Below are 15,888 nucleotides of genomic sequence, written 5' to 3' on the forward strand. Positions count from 1 at the left end.
AGATGTGAGGCTTCCCCTCCCACCCTGCAAGTCAGTACACGGACCTTAAGTTTCTAGAAACCAGTGGTGGCTTCACATCTTGGATGGCTGGAGTTCTGACTGAAACCCGGAGCGGATTCTCTGCCCCACTGACACTGGAGCCACCAGCCTCCACTGAGAAACTTAAGGCAGGGGTCGGTAACAGGCAACCCATGAGCTGCATGAAGCCTGTCTGGCCTTCTTTGCACCCCCATTGCCCCTGCCAACATACTACTGAATTTGTGATAGCCCACCACCAAAATGCAGTGGCACCAGGGTGCCAAAAGAGTCAAAGTTAAAGCGAAAGAGACCCCTTTCCCTGCTGCAGGTGCACTGCTGAATTTTAGTGACAAACCACCATGTTTGGTTGTTTTTTTAAAAATTGATGTTTCCTCACAGAGGCAGGGAGTTAAGAACATCAGAAGTGCCCTGATGCTGGATCAGACCAAGGGTCCATCTAGTCCAGCACTCTGTTCCCATAGTGGCCAAACAGCTGTCAACCAGGGACCCATGAGCAGGGACCCTCCCATGTTCCCCAGCAACTGGTGTACATAGGCTTACTGGCTCAGATACTGGAGGTATCACATAGCCATCAGGGCTAGTAGCCATTGATAGCCTTTGTGGCGTTACATGTCACAAGTCAGTTCCCTAATGCATGTCTGGAATTGGTAAGTTTGGTGCTTAGAATGTTGACCTGAGTGGATGGAGTTAGAATATCTGAGGAGGAGGAGGAGGAGTGATATATAAGGGAATGACTGAGAGGATTGAGGGAGACTTTTAGGTCCTCTTAGGCCACAGCTAGACCTAAGGTTTATCCCTGGATCGTCCAGGGGTCAAACCTGTCCATCCAGGTGACACACAGGGGATCCAGTGCTCAGGCAGGGGCGAACCCTGGATGATCCCAAGATAAACCTTAGGTCTAGCTGTGGCCTAAGAGTCTTTAGCGCTTCAGCTCTCTCTGGGTTAGCTCTGTATGTTAGCTCTTGGTGTGTAGAGTACTTGGGTTCTGGAGAATTTGAGGGTCAGTGTAGAGAGTGGTGTCTTTTGAGGGTGGTGTGCTGATAGTCAGTTGGTGTACATTAATCAATACTGATAATAAAAGTTCAAGAGTGAATGTGTGTGAGAAAGGAAAGCGTGTATGAGAAGAGTGAAAGGATTGGATGGGAGGTTTTAAAAAGTTTTTTTTAACTGTTTTATTATGAAACAAAGCGTGTGAACTTGTAAAATATTTTTTTAATCAGTTTGTTTTAACTACCACAAAAATCCCACGTGTCTGGCAATGATCATCTGCAGTTATTTACATTTAACACCCACTCTGACAATAATTCACCTCAGTACATATAATTCACAGCGCTTTAATTTATTACAATAGCTTTTGGTATTTTAGCTTGATTTACTGTTCTTATTACTATGATTATTCTCTAATTTCTGTTTTGTGTAACCCCTTCCCCCCTTCATATGTTTTAATGTGATTTTAAGTTGTAAGCCTCTAGGCAGGGTATCGCTGTTTTATTTGTATATTTTGTACAGCACCAAGTACATTGTTGGTGCTATATAAATAAATAAATAAATAATTACTGAAATCCTTCCAGTTTAACCCCTTTCTCCACATAGTTTGGAGAAAGGCAGTGGTTGTCCCTCGCCTCAGGCTCCTCAAGTGGCGGGGCTTAGCTTGAGCAGGGAGTGTCCGCGGCTGGGCCTGTTGTTCAGAGCCTGTGTGGTGGCATATATAGCCATCAGGGCTAGTAGTTTTAAACTGTTGGGTGTTTTACTGTGGTTTTAATTTTTGTGAACCGCCCAGAGAGCTTCGGCTATTGGGCGGTATAAAAATGTAATAAATAAATAAATAAATAAATAGCCATTGATCGTCATCTCCTCCAGGAATTTATCCAACCCCTTTTCAAAGCCATCCGAATTGGTGGCCATCACTACAGTTCCATAGTTCAGTGAAGTCCATAATTTAACTATGTGCTGTGTGAAGAACTACTTCCTTTTATTTGTCCTGGATCTCCCACCAATCACCTTCATGGGATGACCTCATTGGGTTCTAGTATTTTGAGAGAGGGAGAAAAATGTCTCCCTATCCACATTCTCCACACCATGCATGTTTTTGTACACCTCTATCACGTCTTCCCTTAGCCTTGGCCATCCCTGAACTAAAGCAATCACAGGGAGCTTCCCTGCATGAGTGATTTATTGCACACTCATGACTGGCCACTCACGGAAGTTTGTGGGTCCATTACATGACACTGTAACTTCCAGGATGTCTCCCCCACCTTCCCCCAGAAATCTTGGCTAACTCCCTCCCCCCCCCCACCAAGATAACCTGGTATGTAAAATAACCGTGGCTTTAATTCCTCCACTAGATGACGCTGTTACATCGAGCTTAATGAACATTGTCCAGAGGGGAAGGTTTCAATTATAAATCATGTGATTGCGTGTAAAGAAGCCTGTAGTGAACGCGGAAGGGCCCAAGAAAAAAAAGCCTGCTAAGTTTTCATCCCTCCCGCCACTTAATGTAGAGATGCTCAGTGTCTGTTTACAAAGCGTAGAATCCTGATGGCTGTATCAAACCTCCCTGTTTAAGGGCAGTCTATGCTGAGTATCATTTGCTAGAAGGCAGCAGCGGGAGAGGGCTATTGCCTTCATGCCCTACTTGGAGGGCTCCTCCAAAGCATCTGGCTGGCTGCTGGACTAGTTGGACCTCCGCTCTGGTCTCCCAGTTTCTCTTACAATCTTCTTTATTGCCCTTCTCCTCTCGGAGGAAATCTAGGCTTCACCTATGTGTACTTACCTTTTCCCAGGTAAGGTGGAGCCACATCTGGGGGAAAGTTGGGGGCTGGCCCTGCTCCACCTCCTTCCTTTGGGCCCGCCCCTCCCTGTCTTCCTCCCTCCCTCCCTCCCTCCTGGCAAACAGTAAGCAGCCTGCACTGGGCTCTCGCAATGAAGTGCTAACAAGATGGTTCTGTCAGGAAGCTGCACTCTATGCAGAGAAGCAAAGAGGCGCACGGGAAGCCATCCGTAGCTGCCAAGAAGCCTGCAAGGCACGGCTCCCTCCTTCCCCTCCCTGCGCCTGGGCTGCTCTTGCTGATGGGACAGGATGGAGAACAGCCTGAGCAGTGCCTTGAAGCAAAAAGCAACCGAGAGGCACCACAGAGCCGAGGTCATGATTGCAGGAGAGCAGCTGAGGTATGTTTTGTGCTTCAGCCTCTCTCTCTCTCTCTCTCTCTCTCTCTCTTCCATTTTTCCTTCTGCAAAGTGTCTAGATGCCACTTTGCAGTACTTGGTTTTATACATAAAACCGAAAGAGAGCATAGTTCCACGCTTAACTCCCGCGCCCTCTGTTTCTCCCCTGGGAATGGTTTATATGGAATGGGAAATGCAAACATTATTATTATCTCTCTTTTCTCGCTTGTGTCAGTTGTTTATTATTATTATTATTACAACGTTATGTCCCTCCTTTTTACCCCAAGGAACCCAATGCAGCTCACATGGTCCTCCCCGCCCCCATTTTATCCTCACAACAGCCCTGTGAGGTAGGTTAGGCTGAGAATCCGTGACTATCCTAGTGTCACCCAGTGACCTTCATAGCCCGACTGGGGAGTAGAACCCTGATCTCTGAAGTTCCAGTCCAACACTCTAACCACTACACCACAATGGCTTTCAATGTATAGCTTAAGTGTTGAAGCTGTGTGTGAACGAAACCAGTACATAAAGCTGTATATTTTCCCAATCATTTCTATTCCAACGGCTTGCAAATGAACTCCATGTTTTCCATCAACGTGGGCGTGCAGAAGGAGCTTTAAACGTAGGAACTGCAAGGATGGCTCGTGACTCTAGTACAGCTTTCTCCATACCTGGCACCCTCCAGAGTTGTTGGACTACAGTACCCATCACCTCAACCAGCACGATGAGGTATGATAGGAGTTGTAGTCCAACAAGTCAGGAGGGTGTCAGGCTGGGGAAGTCTGGCTTAACAGGATGGGTTGTCCTTAGAAAGTTAGATTTATAGTGCAGCCTAAGAAACATGTCTTTCAGCCCCCCCAAGTGAGTCATGTCCCAACCTGAGGAGGGTCTTTCCTGCAGCATCCCCATAGCTTGTTCTCTGGCTTTGCTTTGCTTTTTGGCTCAGATATTTTCTAAGAAATCTTCAGTGTTTCTGAACTCAAATCTTCAGTGATGACCGTCACTTCGGATGGCTTTAAAGGGATTGGACAAATTCATGGAGGAGAATGGCTATCCATGGCTACTAGTCCTGATGGCTATGTGTTACCTCCAGTATCAGAAGTAGTAAACCCATATACGACGGTTGCTGGGAAAGATGGTTGGGAGGGTGCTGTTGACTTGCCTCCTGTTCTGCTTGTGAGTGGTTGACAGCTGGTCGGCCACTGTGTGAAAAGAATGTTGGACTAGATGGACCCTTGGTCTGATCCAGCAGGGCTCATCTTATGTTCTTCCTGGTCCAGTGGTGGCAACTGATGGCCAAAGAGTGTAATCAGCCCATAGACAACTGCCACATGCCTCATCAGTTCTGTTCTGATACCCAGAAGGACTCTTTTAACTCTAGCTAGCCTCCAAAATAGATGGTTTTAGGACGGAGTGGAACTGTGGAAAACATGCATGCTGACCAACATGGTTTCCGAAGTCTTCTCCTTCTGCCTATGAAAAACGCTGAGGGTTGGCACAGGGGGAGGCAGGAAGAGCCCCAAGGGGAATAGTGCCGGGGTGGAGATGGGGGAGCAATACAGGTTAGAGGGGGATATATTCTTACTGTGTAAAATGTAAATGTAAAATGTGGTAAGGGTAGGCAGGAGAGTGGAATCGAATGTGCGTTCCCAGTCTGAAAAGATCGCTGATCTGAGGAGAGTGGGGCTCAGTCATTGCCACGAGTTCCAGTCCTGCTTCTCCACTGTACAGATCTTCATTTGTGAAAATGGAAATCAAAGTGGCTTTCCTCACAGTGTTTTTGTGAAGTCAAAAAGAGCTACTGCTACACATGATAAACATAACAGTTGTACATCCCAGAACCTGCTTATAAATGTCTAATAATAATAATAATAATAATAATAATAATAATAATAATAATAATTTATTTATTATTATTTATTTATTTATTTAGAATATTTATATACCGCTCCCCATTGAAAAATTTCGGAGCGGTGTACAAGGTAAAATGAAAATAAAAACAGAATAAAACAGTTAAAACAAAATTTAAAAAGAAGCAAAAAAAAACCCAACAACATCACAGAAATCCAAGGCTGCGTGTTAAAGAAAGGCTTCTTGGAATAAAGATGTTTTCAGGAGGCGCCGAAAGGAGTACAAGGTTGAATAATAATATCATCAGGGGGACTTTAGATGACTTGGGGGAACTTCACCCACCCCACCTCTGCACTTCTAGAGCACAAATACATAATAAAATGCAATAAAACCATTTACACAACCAATAAAAAAACAAAGGACTTGCCTATAAGTCAAAAGCCTACTCAAATAAATAAGTCTAACTGTTGCCTAAAGGACAACAGCATGGAGGACATCCTAATCTCTACTGGAAATGAGTTTCACAGCCAGGGTGCTGCCACTGAAAAGGCCCTGTCATGTGTGGCAGCTCTGTGGGCTACATTTTCTCAAGGGCACCACAAGCAAAGCCTCTGAATTGGTTGGTTTTGGGGAAAGCAATCCTCTAAGCTTTTTAATAATAATAAAAAAGCCGTCTTTATTGCTTCCTGTTCAGCACGGCCTGGGATTAGTGATGAATTGCTGCTTATTAGTCATTTTCTGTTCCCTGCAAGCAGAGCAGCTGAGTAACAAGTTCCTTTGCATTTCTTTTCATTTTCTGAAGAGCAAAATGACACCATTTCACTATATAAGAAAAATGTAGTAATGTAAGAAAACCATCCCTCTCATCCACTCCACAAAATGGGGAACAAATGCTAAGGGGCAATTCATTACTCGTCCCCCCGCCAGCTGTGCTGAACAGGAAGTAATAAAACAGGCAAAACGGCAATCAGGAAAGCTTTGATTCACATTGGAAATGACCTTGGCTGACTTATTTGCAAGTAAACATTATAGAAGGCTCTTGGCCATGAGGAAGGGCATTGCAGAATAATATAGCATCGTATTAAAGTGCTCCGTGGAACCGCCACTTCAATTCTGCTTCGAGCTAGTTATGAAAAAGCCATGCCGGAGGTAGGGCTTTTATAGCCACAGTCAGAAAATTTACAAAATACAACTCTGCATTCATGATGGCTGGAAGCCTGTTGGTTTATTTGTTTTGTGGCGTGTGTATGTGTGTGCCTATTTACAAAAAATGAAAGCTGCATTTCAAGTTCGATGCGAGAATGGCTTTGTAAAAGCCCCTCTTGAACAGGACTGATGGAAGTCACCCAAGCTTCCACTCTGAGCTGAACATGTCTGCATGAACTACGTCTTTCAAGCAAAAAATCATGGCATGGATTCCAGAAGATTTCAAGCAGGAGGGACACTTGTGGGTTTTCTGAACTGTAGGGGTTATTTCAGGACAAGATCTCCATTGCCTGAGATTGCTGCATGCAGGACGGCCTGCAAGGCGAATGTATGAGAGGGTGACCAGCATCCACGGCACTGGGAAAGGGCAGGTCTGACCTATAATTTTGTGGCAGAAGGGAATGTGATGCGGGAAGGGTTAAAAGCAGCATGTGTAAAATGCTTTTTACAAGGTCTGACTCGAGTGAACTGTTGGCAGGGAAAGAACTTGGGAAAGGTTGCATTCTGTGTACTTTTCATTGGGGAGCAAATATAGGTGTACATCATCTTTGGGAGGACCAACTGCTAATAATAGTATTTACCATTTATAGAGCCCCTAAAAGAACAGACTACTGTACATAGTATGAAAAGAGAGAGCCTGTGCTGACAAACTTGCCATCTTCCCCCGACCCCCACCCATTTTCTTTTAAAGTAGTAGAAGTGTGATTTTATATGATATTTGTAGCAATGAGGGGCAGAATGTTATCGATTCTCTGAAGAATTGGAATCATGGATCTGTGCTGCATTTGTGTATGGGGTTTTCCCTTCTGCAAAACAGAAGAAATTTTAGCAAGTGCAGCTTAAATACCTAAGACCAAATGTCCATCTTCTCCAGAATTGCAGAATCTCCAGCTTGCTGGTGTCAGGATCAGGCTTGTTCTCCTAGTGTGGGGAAAGGGATTTTGGGGGCTGAATTGGAAGAAGAAGAAGGAGGAGGAGGAAGAGGAAGAGGAGGAAGAAGAAGAAGAGGAGGAGGAGGAATACGACAACGACAGGAAGAGCATGAAGAGATTCTCCAAGGCCACAGCTAGACCTAAGGTTTATCCTGGGATCATCCAAGGTTCACCCCTGCCTGAGCACTGGATCCCCTGTGTGTCACCTGGATGAACAGGTTTGACCCCTGGACGATCCAGGGATAAACCTTAGGTCTAGCTATGGCCCAAGACTCTTCAGGAGTCAAGGATGTATCTTCCCAGGAACTTATCAGACCCGATGCTGAAGGCTCACAGACCATTCCCACACACCCCAGAAGCTCAGCCTCTGTCAGAGGGGAAAGGAACACCAGAGCTGACACAGCCCAGGTTCCTCTGCAGGGTCAAGCAAGCAGAGCTTGAGAGAAGGTGGGAGCTGGTCCTTTAGGGTAGCCACTCACCAGAGGCTTTTCCAAAACGGTCCTCCCTGATTTAAAGTACCTGCTGGACTGCAGGCAAACTGTCAAGTTTTAATTGAAAGACAACTGTCTAGCTTATTTAGCCTAATTAAGCTCAGAGGATAGCTCCTAGCGTTCACCCTGCCATCAGGTGTGAAGACATGTTTATTTGTTTGCTAAAGCTTTATGGATTACACGGCAGACCTCTTTATCGTCTTACATCTTGGCGGGAGGTCTTACAGTCATGGCAGCTGGCCAAATTTGCCCTGTCAGGCTCCCCAATCCTGCCCACGGAGCTTACTCTGGCTCGACACTGCTCATTCTACTCCAGCTTCCCGCTTTGAAAAACAGTCCACTGGATGTTTTAGGGAACGCCACTAACAGTTAGGAAGGCCTCTGCCTTTGCTACTATTTGCTGCCAAGCAGCTGGAATTCAGTGCTACAAGTGGAACCTGCGATGGAACGTTGCAGCCAGCCAGTCAGCCATCTCTTTGTCCACGATATTCCATTCCATCCTCCCTCCAATCTGGCTTTCTGTTCCTGTCCCCTGTACACAGTTGGAATGTCATGGCCAGAGAGGTCCGCCTGGCGCCTACACTGTATTCTTTTCATCGCCAGCTGAAGACCTTTTTATTTTCTCAGTATTTTAACACCTGAATTTAAACTTTGCTGTTTTAATTCTGTATTTTAATCCTATATCAATTTCTGCTGTGCGGTTTTAGCCTGGTTGTGCTTTTTATATTGTATTTTGTATTTGGGTTTTTAGATTGTTGGATGTTTTATTATGTTCTTAATGGTTTTAATTTTTGTGAACCGCCCAGAGAGCTTCAGCTATTGGACAGTATAAAAATGTAATAAATAAATAAACAAACAAACATATTCCACCCTCACTGGACTTTTTCTAGTGTTCCCCCAAGCCTTGGGGGGGGGGGGGGTGGAGTCTAGTTTTTTAAAAAATATTTTCTGGATTACAACTCCCATAAACCCCAGCTAGCATGCCCAGTGGTTAGAGATTATGGAAGTTGAAATCCAAATCACCAGGAGGGCACCAGGTGTCCTGCCTCCTGCCCTATGCCTTTGGGTACTTTCCTTTTGTGCATGGGTGGTGTTGTTTTGGCTCCAGTAGCCATGTCACTTCCCCTTGAACCACACTGTGCTGAAGATTTCTTGCCCAGCGCATCCAGCCAAGAGGGAGAAAAAGGCAGGGAAGAACCTCCATCTTCTCTTCCCGTGTCCCCCTGCTCTGCAACTGCTTGAAGGGAAGAGAGTGTGTATGGTGGACCTAGTAGGCACATTGGGGGCCAGCAGGATGTGTGGGTAGAAGCAGAAGCACAGAAGGGTCTACAGGGACCCCTCCGCCAGCTTTGTTGAGAGACCAGCTCCAACAGACTCCTCCTCTGCCTGAATGTTTCTTCGCAAGCTGGTCATTATAAGAAGAACTCTGTAACTTTAAAAAATGGTTTGCTTATTTTCCTCATCCCTCCCCAACCCCTCTTCCTTTCCTGTCGTGTCATTTAGATTGTGAGCCTGCAAGCAGTGACTGTCCTGTTTATGATTGATCTTCTGTAAAAACAACAACAACACGCTCTTTCAGCAGATGAGCAGGCTAAAAATAAATATGCTGGGACTTCTTCCCTGACTCACGGATTTGTTTCTGAGGCAGGCTTTTTACCCGAGCCTGGCTTCAGAGAACATCTCTGGCATCTCTGTCTACACCATCAGGGAAGCTGAATTAGGCTGTGATTACCCAAGTCTGTATTCGGAGTGCCACGCGCACTTGTGTGTTTTCACACATGGTGATCTTCATGTTTTACCTGACACTGAACAATTTGTTCATGCACAAAAAGCATTGCATGTGCAGCAGCTGTCAGAGACTATATAAGCAGGATTATTCCTGAGGGTTATTTATTTCTTGCTTTTCTTTTGTTGTTATGTGCAAAGAAGCCCTGAGGACAAACAGATGTCTGATTGGCATCTCTGCTTCATGGCTGTTTCTTTCAGTAAACACGGCCAAACCATTTGGTTCCTTGTTTTGTGCCGTGACCTTCCACTGGGTTTGGTGATCGAAATCTGGTTTCAGGCTAACTGGGACTTAATGTGATTTCCCTGGCGCTTCTAGATCAGACTGGCTGTGGACAAGAAACCAGTTACCTGTCAAACCAGATCTCTTGGCCAAAAGAGCTGCCAGCGATGTATAAAGAACCTCTTTCAGACGTCCTGCTTTTCATCCCTTGGAAATAAAACCTAGATTGCAAAATCGGATCACGTGTTGGTTCACCTCCTTTTATTGCCCCAACTTACTCTCAGACAGGCCAGTCAAAGATCGGCTCTATGCAGACCTTTATTTGCTGCATCCAATTGGATATAGGTGTAGCATTATCAAGACAGGATACCATTTATAGAGAAAAGAATAGGTGGGCGAAAAATTCGTTCATTTTGCACCTTTATGCGAACTCATCTAATTTCACACGTTCAACATTTGCACTTCTTCGAATTTACAGCGTCATTCTCCAGTAAAAAAAAAAAAAAATGCTTACAAAATGTAGGTATTTGGGGGACTAATATGAAGAAATGTGTTATATTAGGAAAATTGCTTCCAAAAAAATGTGTATGTTAGGCACAAATGCCTGCATTAGGCGAAATTTGCACGAGAAGGCTTATGAATATTCATTCAGCCTTCTTTTAAAAATTCTCAAAGCTTGTGTTGAACCAAACTTAAGAACAAAGAAATCCTCAACGTTCAAGATGAACCAAATTTAAGACTGGGGAAAAAAAAACACCCCTGAAATTGACAGCGCTTTAATATTAGAGCTGTGCACCAGCGGCCTCTCAAACTTTTCCACCCTATTCATGGGCAGAGAAATTGGAGGGGGGGGGGCAATTTCACCAAATTTCTCCAGCTGGAGAAATTGATCCCTGGAGACCTGATTTGAGAGCAGTGGACAATGTTTAGTTCAGTCTTCCCTGAACTGGTACCCAATGGCTTTCTCAGTGGAGATTAGTGCCTCCAATGTCAACGGGTTGGTGAATCACTCCAGGTTTCAGTCGGAACCAGCCAGGAACTATTCAATTCTGACTGAAACCCGGAGTGGATTCACTGCCCTATTGACATTGTAGCCCGATGCATCTGCAGTTTGGAGGGCACCGGGCTGGGGAGTGCTGGTTTAAGCTGTGCGCCTCTACCTGTACTCAACCTTGCCAAACATTTTTTTTAAAAAATTATTATTTTGATTTAAAAGAGGTGGTTTTTAAAGGCCTCTTGAAGCTTCTACTTTTCTCTTTCCCACAGTATTTGATTGCAGTCCCCTGCTGCCTGCATCTGCATTGTTATCTCTGATCTCAAAATGGAGATAACAATGAGGATTTATTTAGGAAGAATCCCTGCAATAGGAAGGACTTGGAGGAGTTCAAGGAAGGTCTCTGGGCTAGACAGGAATCCCACGGGCTGGAGGTCCTCCACCTCTGCCTTAAGGCCAACAGCATGCCCTTAGAGTCCCTCACCCATCTGCAAAATCCAAGACTTCTTCCTCCATTCCCTTCAGCCTCTCCCAGGGATATACATTTTTGCTGGGAAGTGACCAGCCACTGAGTTCCTTCAGGCTTTTTTCAGAAGGCATCGTACGTCGATCCGTCACCACTATCCGTCAGTGAACATCTTTAGCTGTGAGCTACCCAAAAAGTTTGGAGAGGGCCGTCTCTTCGCTTTACACCCTACAGTGGCACTCACGTGACATTGCGTCGAATGAATTTGACAAATAATGGCAAGTACCCAAATAGCAGCGTGGGTGTGCACACGCAGAGCAAACAACGAACACGAGGGCCCGGGATGGAGTGAAGGGTTGGGCTATTGTCAGAAACAGCTTGAACTCAAACTTGAGCCTGATAGCAGTGAGGCACTTGGCTGCGAGCACAGCCTGTCATTGTTTGAACAAAAGCAATATTTGAACGAGCCCTGGAGGCGATTTTGTCGGCGTTGGATAACTTCACATTTATTTTTGTTTAATGTGCCAAGGCTTTGCCTTTGAACAAGGCCGTAGAGGAGGATCTCCTGCTCTTGACCTTGACAAAGTAACACTGTTGCTTCTGCTGTCCCCGGCCCAGGGCCAGGTTTTTGAGAGAGGCTGTTTGAGGGATAGCTAATAGATCCACTTTCGCAGGCTCCCACCAATGTCCATGGACTCGTACAGATGTCAAGCTGTTAGGGATGGGCGAACCCACCCGTGCACGATTTGTCGGACAGTTGCCCCAACATAGCCCACCCCTGTTCATCAGGACTCATGAGCTTCTTTTGAGACCTGGTGAGGCCCGATAAGTGCTCGACAGCCGTCTCCCTTCACTCTGGAAATTACATATTTCCCCCCGCCCCATTTGCAGAAATGGCATCCATAAAGGCCCCATTTATGCAAGAGTAAAGGTGTGAATGGAAATATATAATTTCCGGAGCCTCCATTGTGGCGCACAACGGAGGCTCCAGATGAGGGTGGCAGCTGTCGGGCCTCATTGGCACATGGAGCAGGAGTCTGCGAATGTACCACAGGTGCCTGACTGGGTCCTGGGGGTGGGCAGATATGGGGGAGTCCATTGAACTTGCGGACTCAGTCTCACCTCTGTGACATTCCTAACTTTGAGGTATTTGGTCCTGCTCTATCTCCCCTGCTAAACCAGAGCGGCTGAGGGCCTGCATCAAGTTTGGGAATCTTACTGAATTGTAGCAGGGCAAAGCAGATATTCACCTGTTCAGAGAGCTTATTCTTTCAAGAATCACTCCCCTAGTCCAAGGGTGGGCAGAAGGTAGATCTCCAGATGTTTTAGACAACTTCCATCAGCACCAACTAGCATGGCCAGTGTTCAGGAATTCTGGAAGTTGTAACCCAACGTATCTGAGGGTTGCCAGGTTGGGCAAGGTTGTCCTAAAGAGTGACCTAATCCTGCTTCACAAGCTTCCTTTTTGCCAACTTTGTGAAATCCAAAGATTTTCGCTCTGTATGTCCTTGCTTCTTGATGCATACTGAAAGTAGAGCACAGAAGACCAAGAATATCTGGTCTTTTCATGCCTATGCTTTGACATTGAGCAGTATTGTTAAGCAGTACTGTTAAGTATTGTTCTAGTGTGAATATATGCAGTGCGTATTATATTGCAGTCCTTGCTGGTTAACTTCCGTTAACAGGAAGTCAACTCAGAACAAGTTAAGGGAAAGGAAGTGAGGCAGGTGGCTACTAGGAGGAGGGCTTTCTCCGCTGTGGCACCCCGGTTGTGGAACGAGCTCCCCAGAGAGGTCCGCCTGGCGCCTACACTGTACTGCTTTCGTCGCCAGCTGAAGACTTTTTTATTCACTCAGTATTTTAACACTTAATTTTAACTTAAATTTAAATTTTACTGTTTTAACTCTGTATTTTAATCTTATAATCAACTTTGCTGTGTGGTTTTATCCTGGTTGCGCTTTTTATACTGTATTTCGTAGTTGTGTTTTAACCTGTTGGGTGTTTTATTGTGGTTTTAATTTTTGTGAACCGCCCAGAGAGCTTCGGCTATTGGGCGGTATAAAAATGTAATAAATAAATAAATAAATAAATAAATAAAGGGAAAGATAAGAACATAAGAACACGGAATAAGAACACGGAATAACAGGCTCAAGTTAAAGGAAGCCAGATTCCAGCTGGACATCAGGAAAAACTTCCTGACTGTTAGAGCAGTACGACAATGGAATCAGTTACCTAGGGAGGTTGTGGGCTCTCCCACCCTAGAGGCATTCAAGAGGCAGCTGGACAACCATCTGTCAGGGATGCTTTAGGGTAGATTCCTGCATTGAGCGGGGGGTTGGACTCGATGGCCTTGTAGGCCCCTTCCAACTCTGCTATTCTATGATTCTATGATAAGACCATAAGAGGACCCCTGATGAATCAGACCAAGGGTCCATCTAGTCCACCATTCTGTTCACACAGTGGCCAATCAGCTGCCCATGGGAAACTCACAAGCAGGGCATGAGTGCAACAGCACCTTCCCACCCATGATCCTCAGCAACTGCTGTACATAGGCCTCTGATACCAGAGGCGGCATATAGCTACGAGGACTAGTAGCCATCGATAAATTAAGCAGTTTTCTCTGTGTTTGTTTTGTTCTGCCTTGTAGGCTGCTTTGTGATGCGCCTTTGCTGATTTATTGCTATTTTTCAGATGATGATGATGATGATTAATATTAATATTATTATTTCATACCCGCCTCTCCCTCTGGATCTAGGCAGGGAACAACATTGAATACAAAAACGTAAAATATATAAAACCAATTAAAAACATAAAACCAATACATTATTACAATCTCAAAATCTTTTAAGACATTTAAAAATTCGACTGGGTAGGCCTGCCAGAAGAGATCTGCCTTTACAGCTTTTTGAAATTCAGAAAGACTATTAACCTGGCGGATCTCCATTTAGTGATGTCTATCTAAGATAAGTACGCGTGGGTTTGTTGTTTTATGCTTTCGTAGATTGCTTTGGCTATATTTATGGCTAAAGCAAGTTCTAAATATTCTAAAAAACTTATCTGTAACGTCAGATGCCAGGCCTGTCCCTGGATAAGCTTTGAGCAAAAAAAGAGCAAGGCCTGAAAGAGCGTTCAGTAGTGATGAATGTCTAAGCAAAGCAAAAGGCCTGTAGAAACCGAACGTTCATCATGTTTTTCATGTGTTCGGAGCCGCTGACCTTGCTATCACTCGGCACTAGCAATTACTGAAGTAATTGGGCCCCAGAGAGCGCATAATAACAAAGACTGGTTGGACACGTTTCAAATAGTATGGCGGGCAAAAGACCTTGCCGCTCACATTTCAAGTGCAAACGTTTGCTATGTCAACCGCGGCCGCCGTCGCTCCCATCGATTTTCCTTTCTGTTCCAGGCTTCGGCTCCATGATGGGAAGCTTATTAAAGACAAGCGCTACCACCTCCGCACCTACCCCAATTGCTTTGTGGCCAAGGAGCTCACCGATTGGTTGATTGACCACAAAGAAGCCCCCGACCGGGAAACGGGCATCCGGCTGATGCAGAAGCTCATGGACCACTACATCATCCATCATGGTTTGTGAGCTTCTCAGTTTTGATAGCACTTGAAGATTCCCTGCTCATTTGCAGGAGAGCCAGTGTTAGGGTGACCATATTTGGGAAACCAAAAAAGAGGACACCTAGTGTGTGTGTGGGGGAAGCAGCTTTCTGAGTCCTGCAGAAAGTATGTTATTCCCCCGCCACCTTAAAGAACCCGATTGGAATGGAGGAGGGGAAAGGATTTCGTTCTGCACCACCACCATCCACTCCAATTGGGGCCTTTTCTATAATGTCCACAAATGACCCACTTTCTCCTTTAAGACCTCAATTGGAACTCGGGGTGGGGGAATGATGTGCCTCAAGAAAGCATGTCATTCCCTCCTGCCATGCTAATGGCAGCCTTAAAGAGGAAGGTGTGTCATTCCAGGACATTATTGAAAATGATAGAAAATCCCTCCTGACACCATGGAAAGAACAAAAACCAGGACAAATCCGGGGAAATCCTGACAGTTGGTCACCCTAGCCAGTGTGGTGTAGTGGTAACAGTGTTGGACTAAGACTCAGGCGATCTGGGTTCTAGTCCCCACTCGGCCATGAAATGCACTGGGGCTGGGTTCACACGTAATGTTAAGCCATGATGGGTTGCTAACCACTCTGTGCCATAGAATCATAGAATAGCAGAGTTGGAAGGGGCCTACAAGGCCATCGAGTCCAACCCCCTGCTCAACGCAGGAATCCACCCTAAAGCATCCCTGACAGATGGATTATACAAACAGCCCATTCTGCCCATTCTGCAGATTAACCCATTGTGGGTTAACCCTACAGATGACACATGGACTCATCATGGGTTGAACCAGAAGATAAACCATTATGGCTTAGCGTGTGAATGCAGCCTGGTTGACTTTTGGCCAGTCACTGATTCAGCCTAACCTGCCTCACAGGGTTGTGTTATATCCAGTCATAGGGATCTCAGAGAAATCCACAATGGAATCAAATGAGTTTGGATTTCTATGAATCCGAACCATGGATTCTGCAGCTGACCCGCTCTTCCCAAGTCACACAGATTCCATGGGCTGTTTTTATCTACTTGTAGAAAAATACATTAAATAACACCACTAGCCAAAAATATGCATTTCCTTCATAGGGTAAAGCATGAAGATGCAAATTTGGTGGGTTTTTTGTGCATA

At 45.3% G+C, this 15,888-nt stretch overlaps 1 protein-coding gene across 2 annotated transcripts in view; it reads left to right on the forward strand.

The window, feature by feature from the left end:
- Positions 1-2,993: 2,993 nt before the first annotated feature.
- The window catches only part of LOC134394987 (DEP domain-containing mTOR-interacting protein-like), a 50,914-nt gene continuing 38,019 nt past the window's right edge, over positions 2,994-15,888 (forward strand). For both annotated transcript variants that reach the window (XM_063120903.1, XM_063120910.1), the window contains exons 1-2: positions 2,994-3,207; positions 14,559-14,737. In XM_063120903.1, the coding sequence (XP_062976973.1) occupies positions 3,119-3,207; positions 14,559-14,737 (268 nt within the window). In that variant the 5' untranslated portion in view covers positions 2,994-3,118. The remainder of the gene's footprint in view (positions 3,208-14,558; positions 14,738-15,888) is intronic.

This window comes from Elgaria multicarinata, chromosome 1 (assembly GCF_023053635.1).
Source record: "Elgaria multicarinata webbii isolate HBS135686 ecotype San Diego chromosome 1, rElgMul1.1.pri, whole genome shotgun sequence".
Classification (NCBI taxonomy): domain Eukaryota; kingdom Metazoa; phylum Chordata; class Lepidosauria; order Squamata; family Anguidae; genus Elgaria; species Elgaria multicarinata.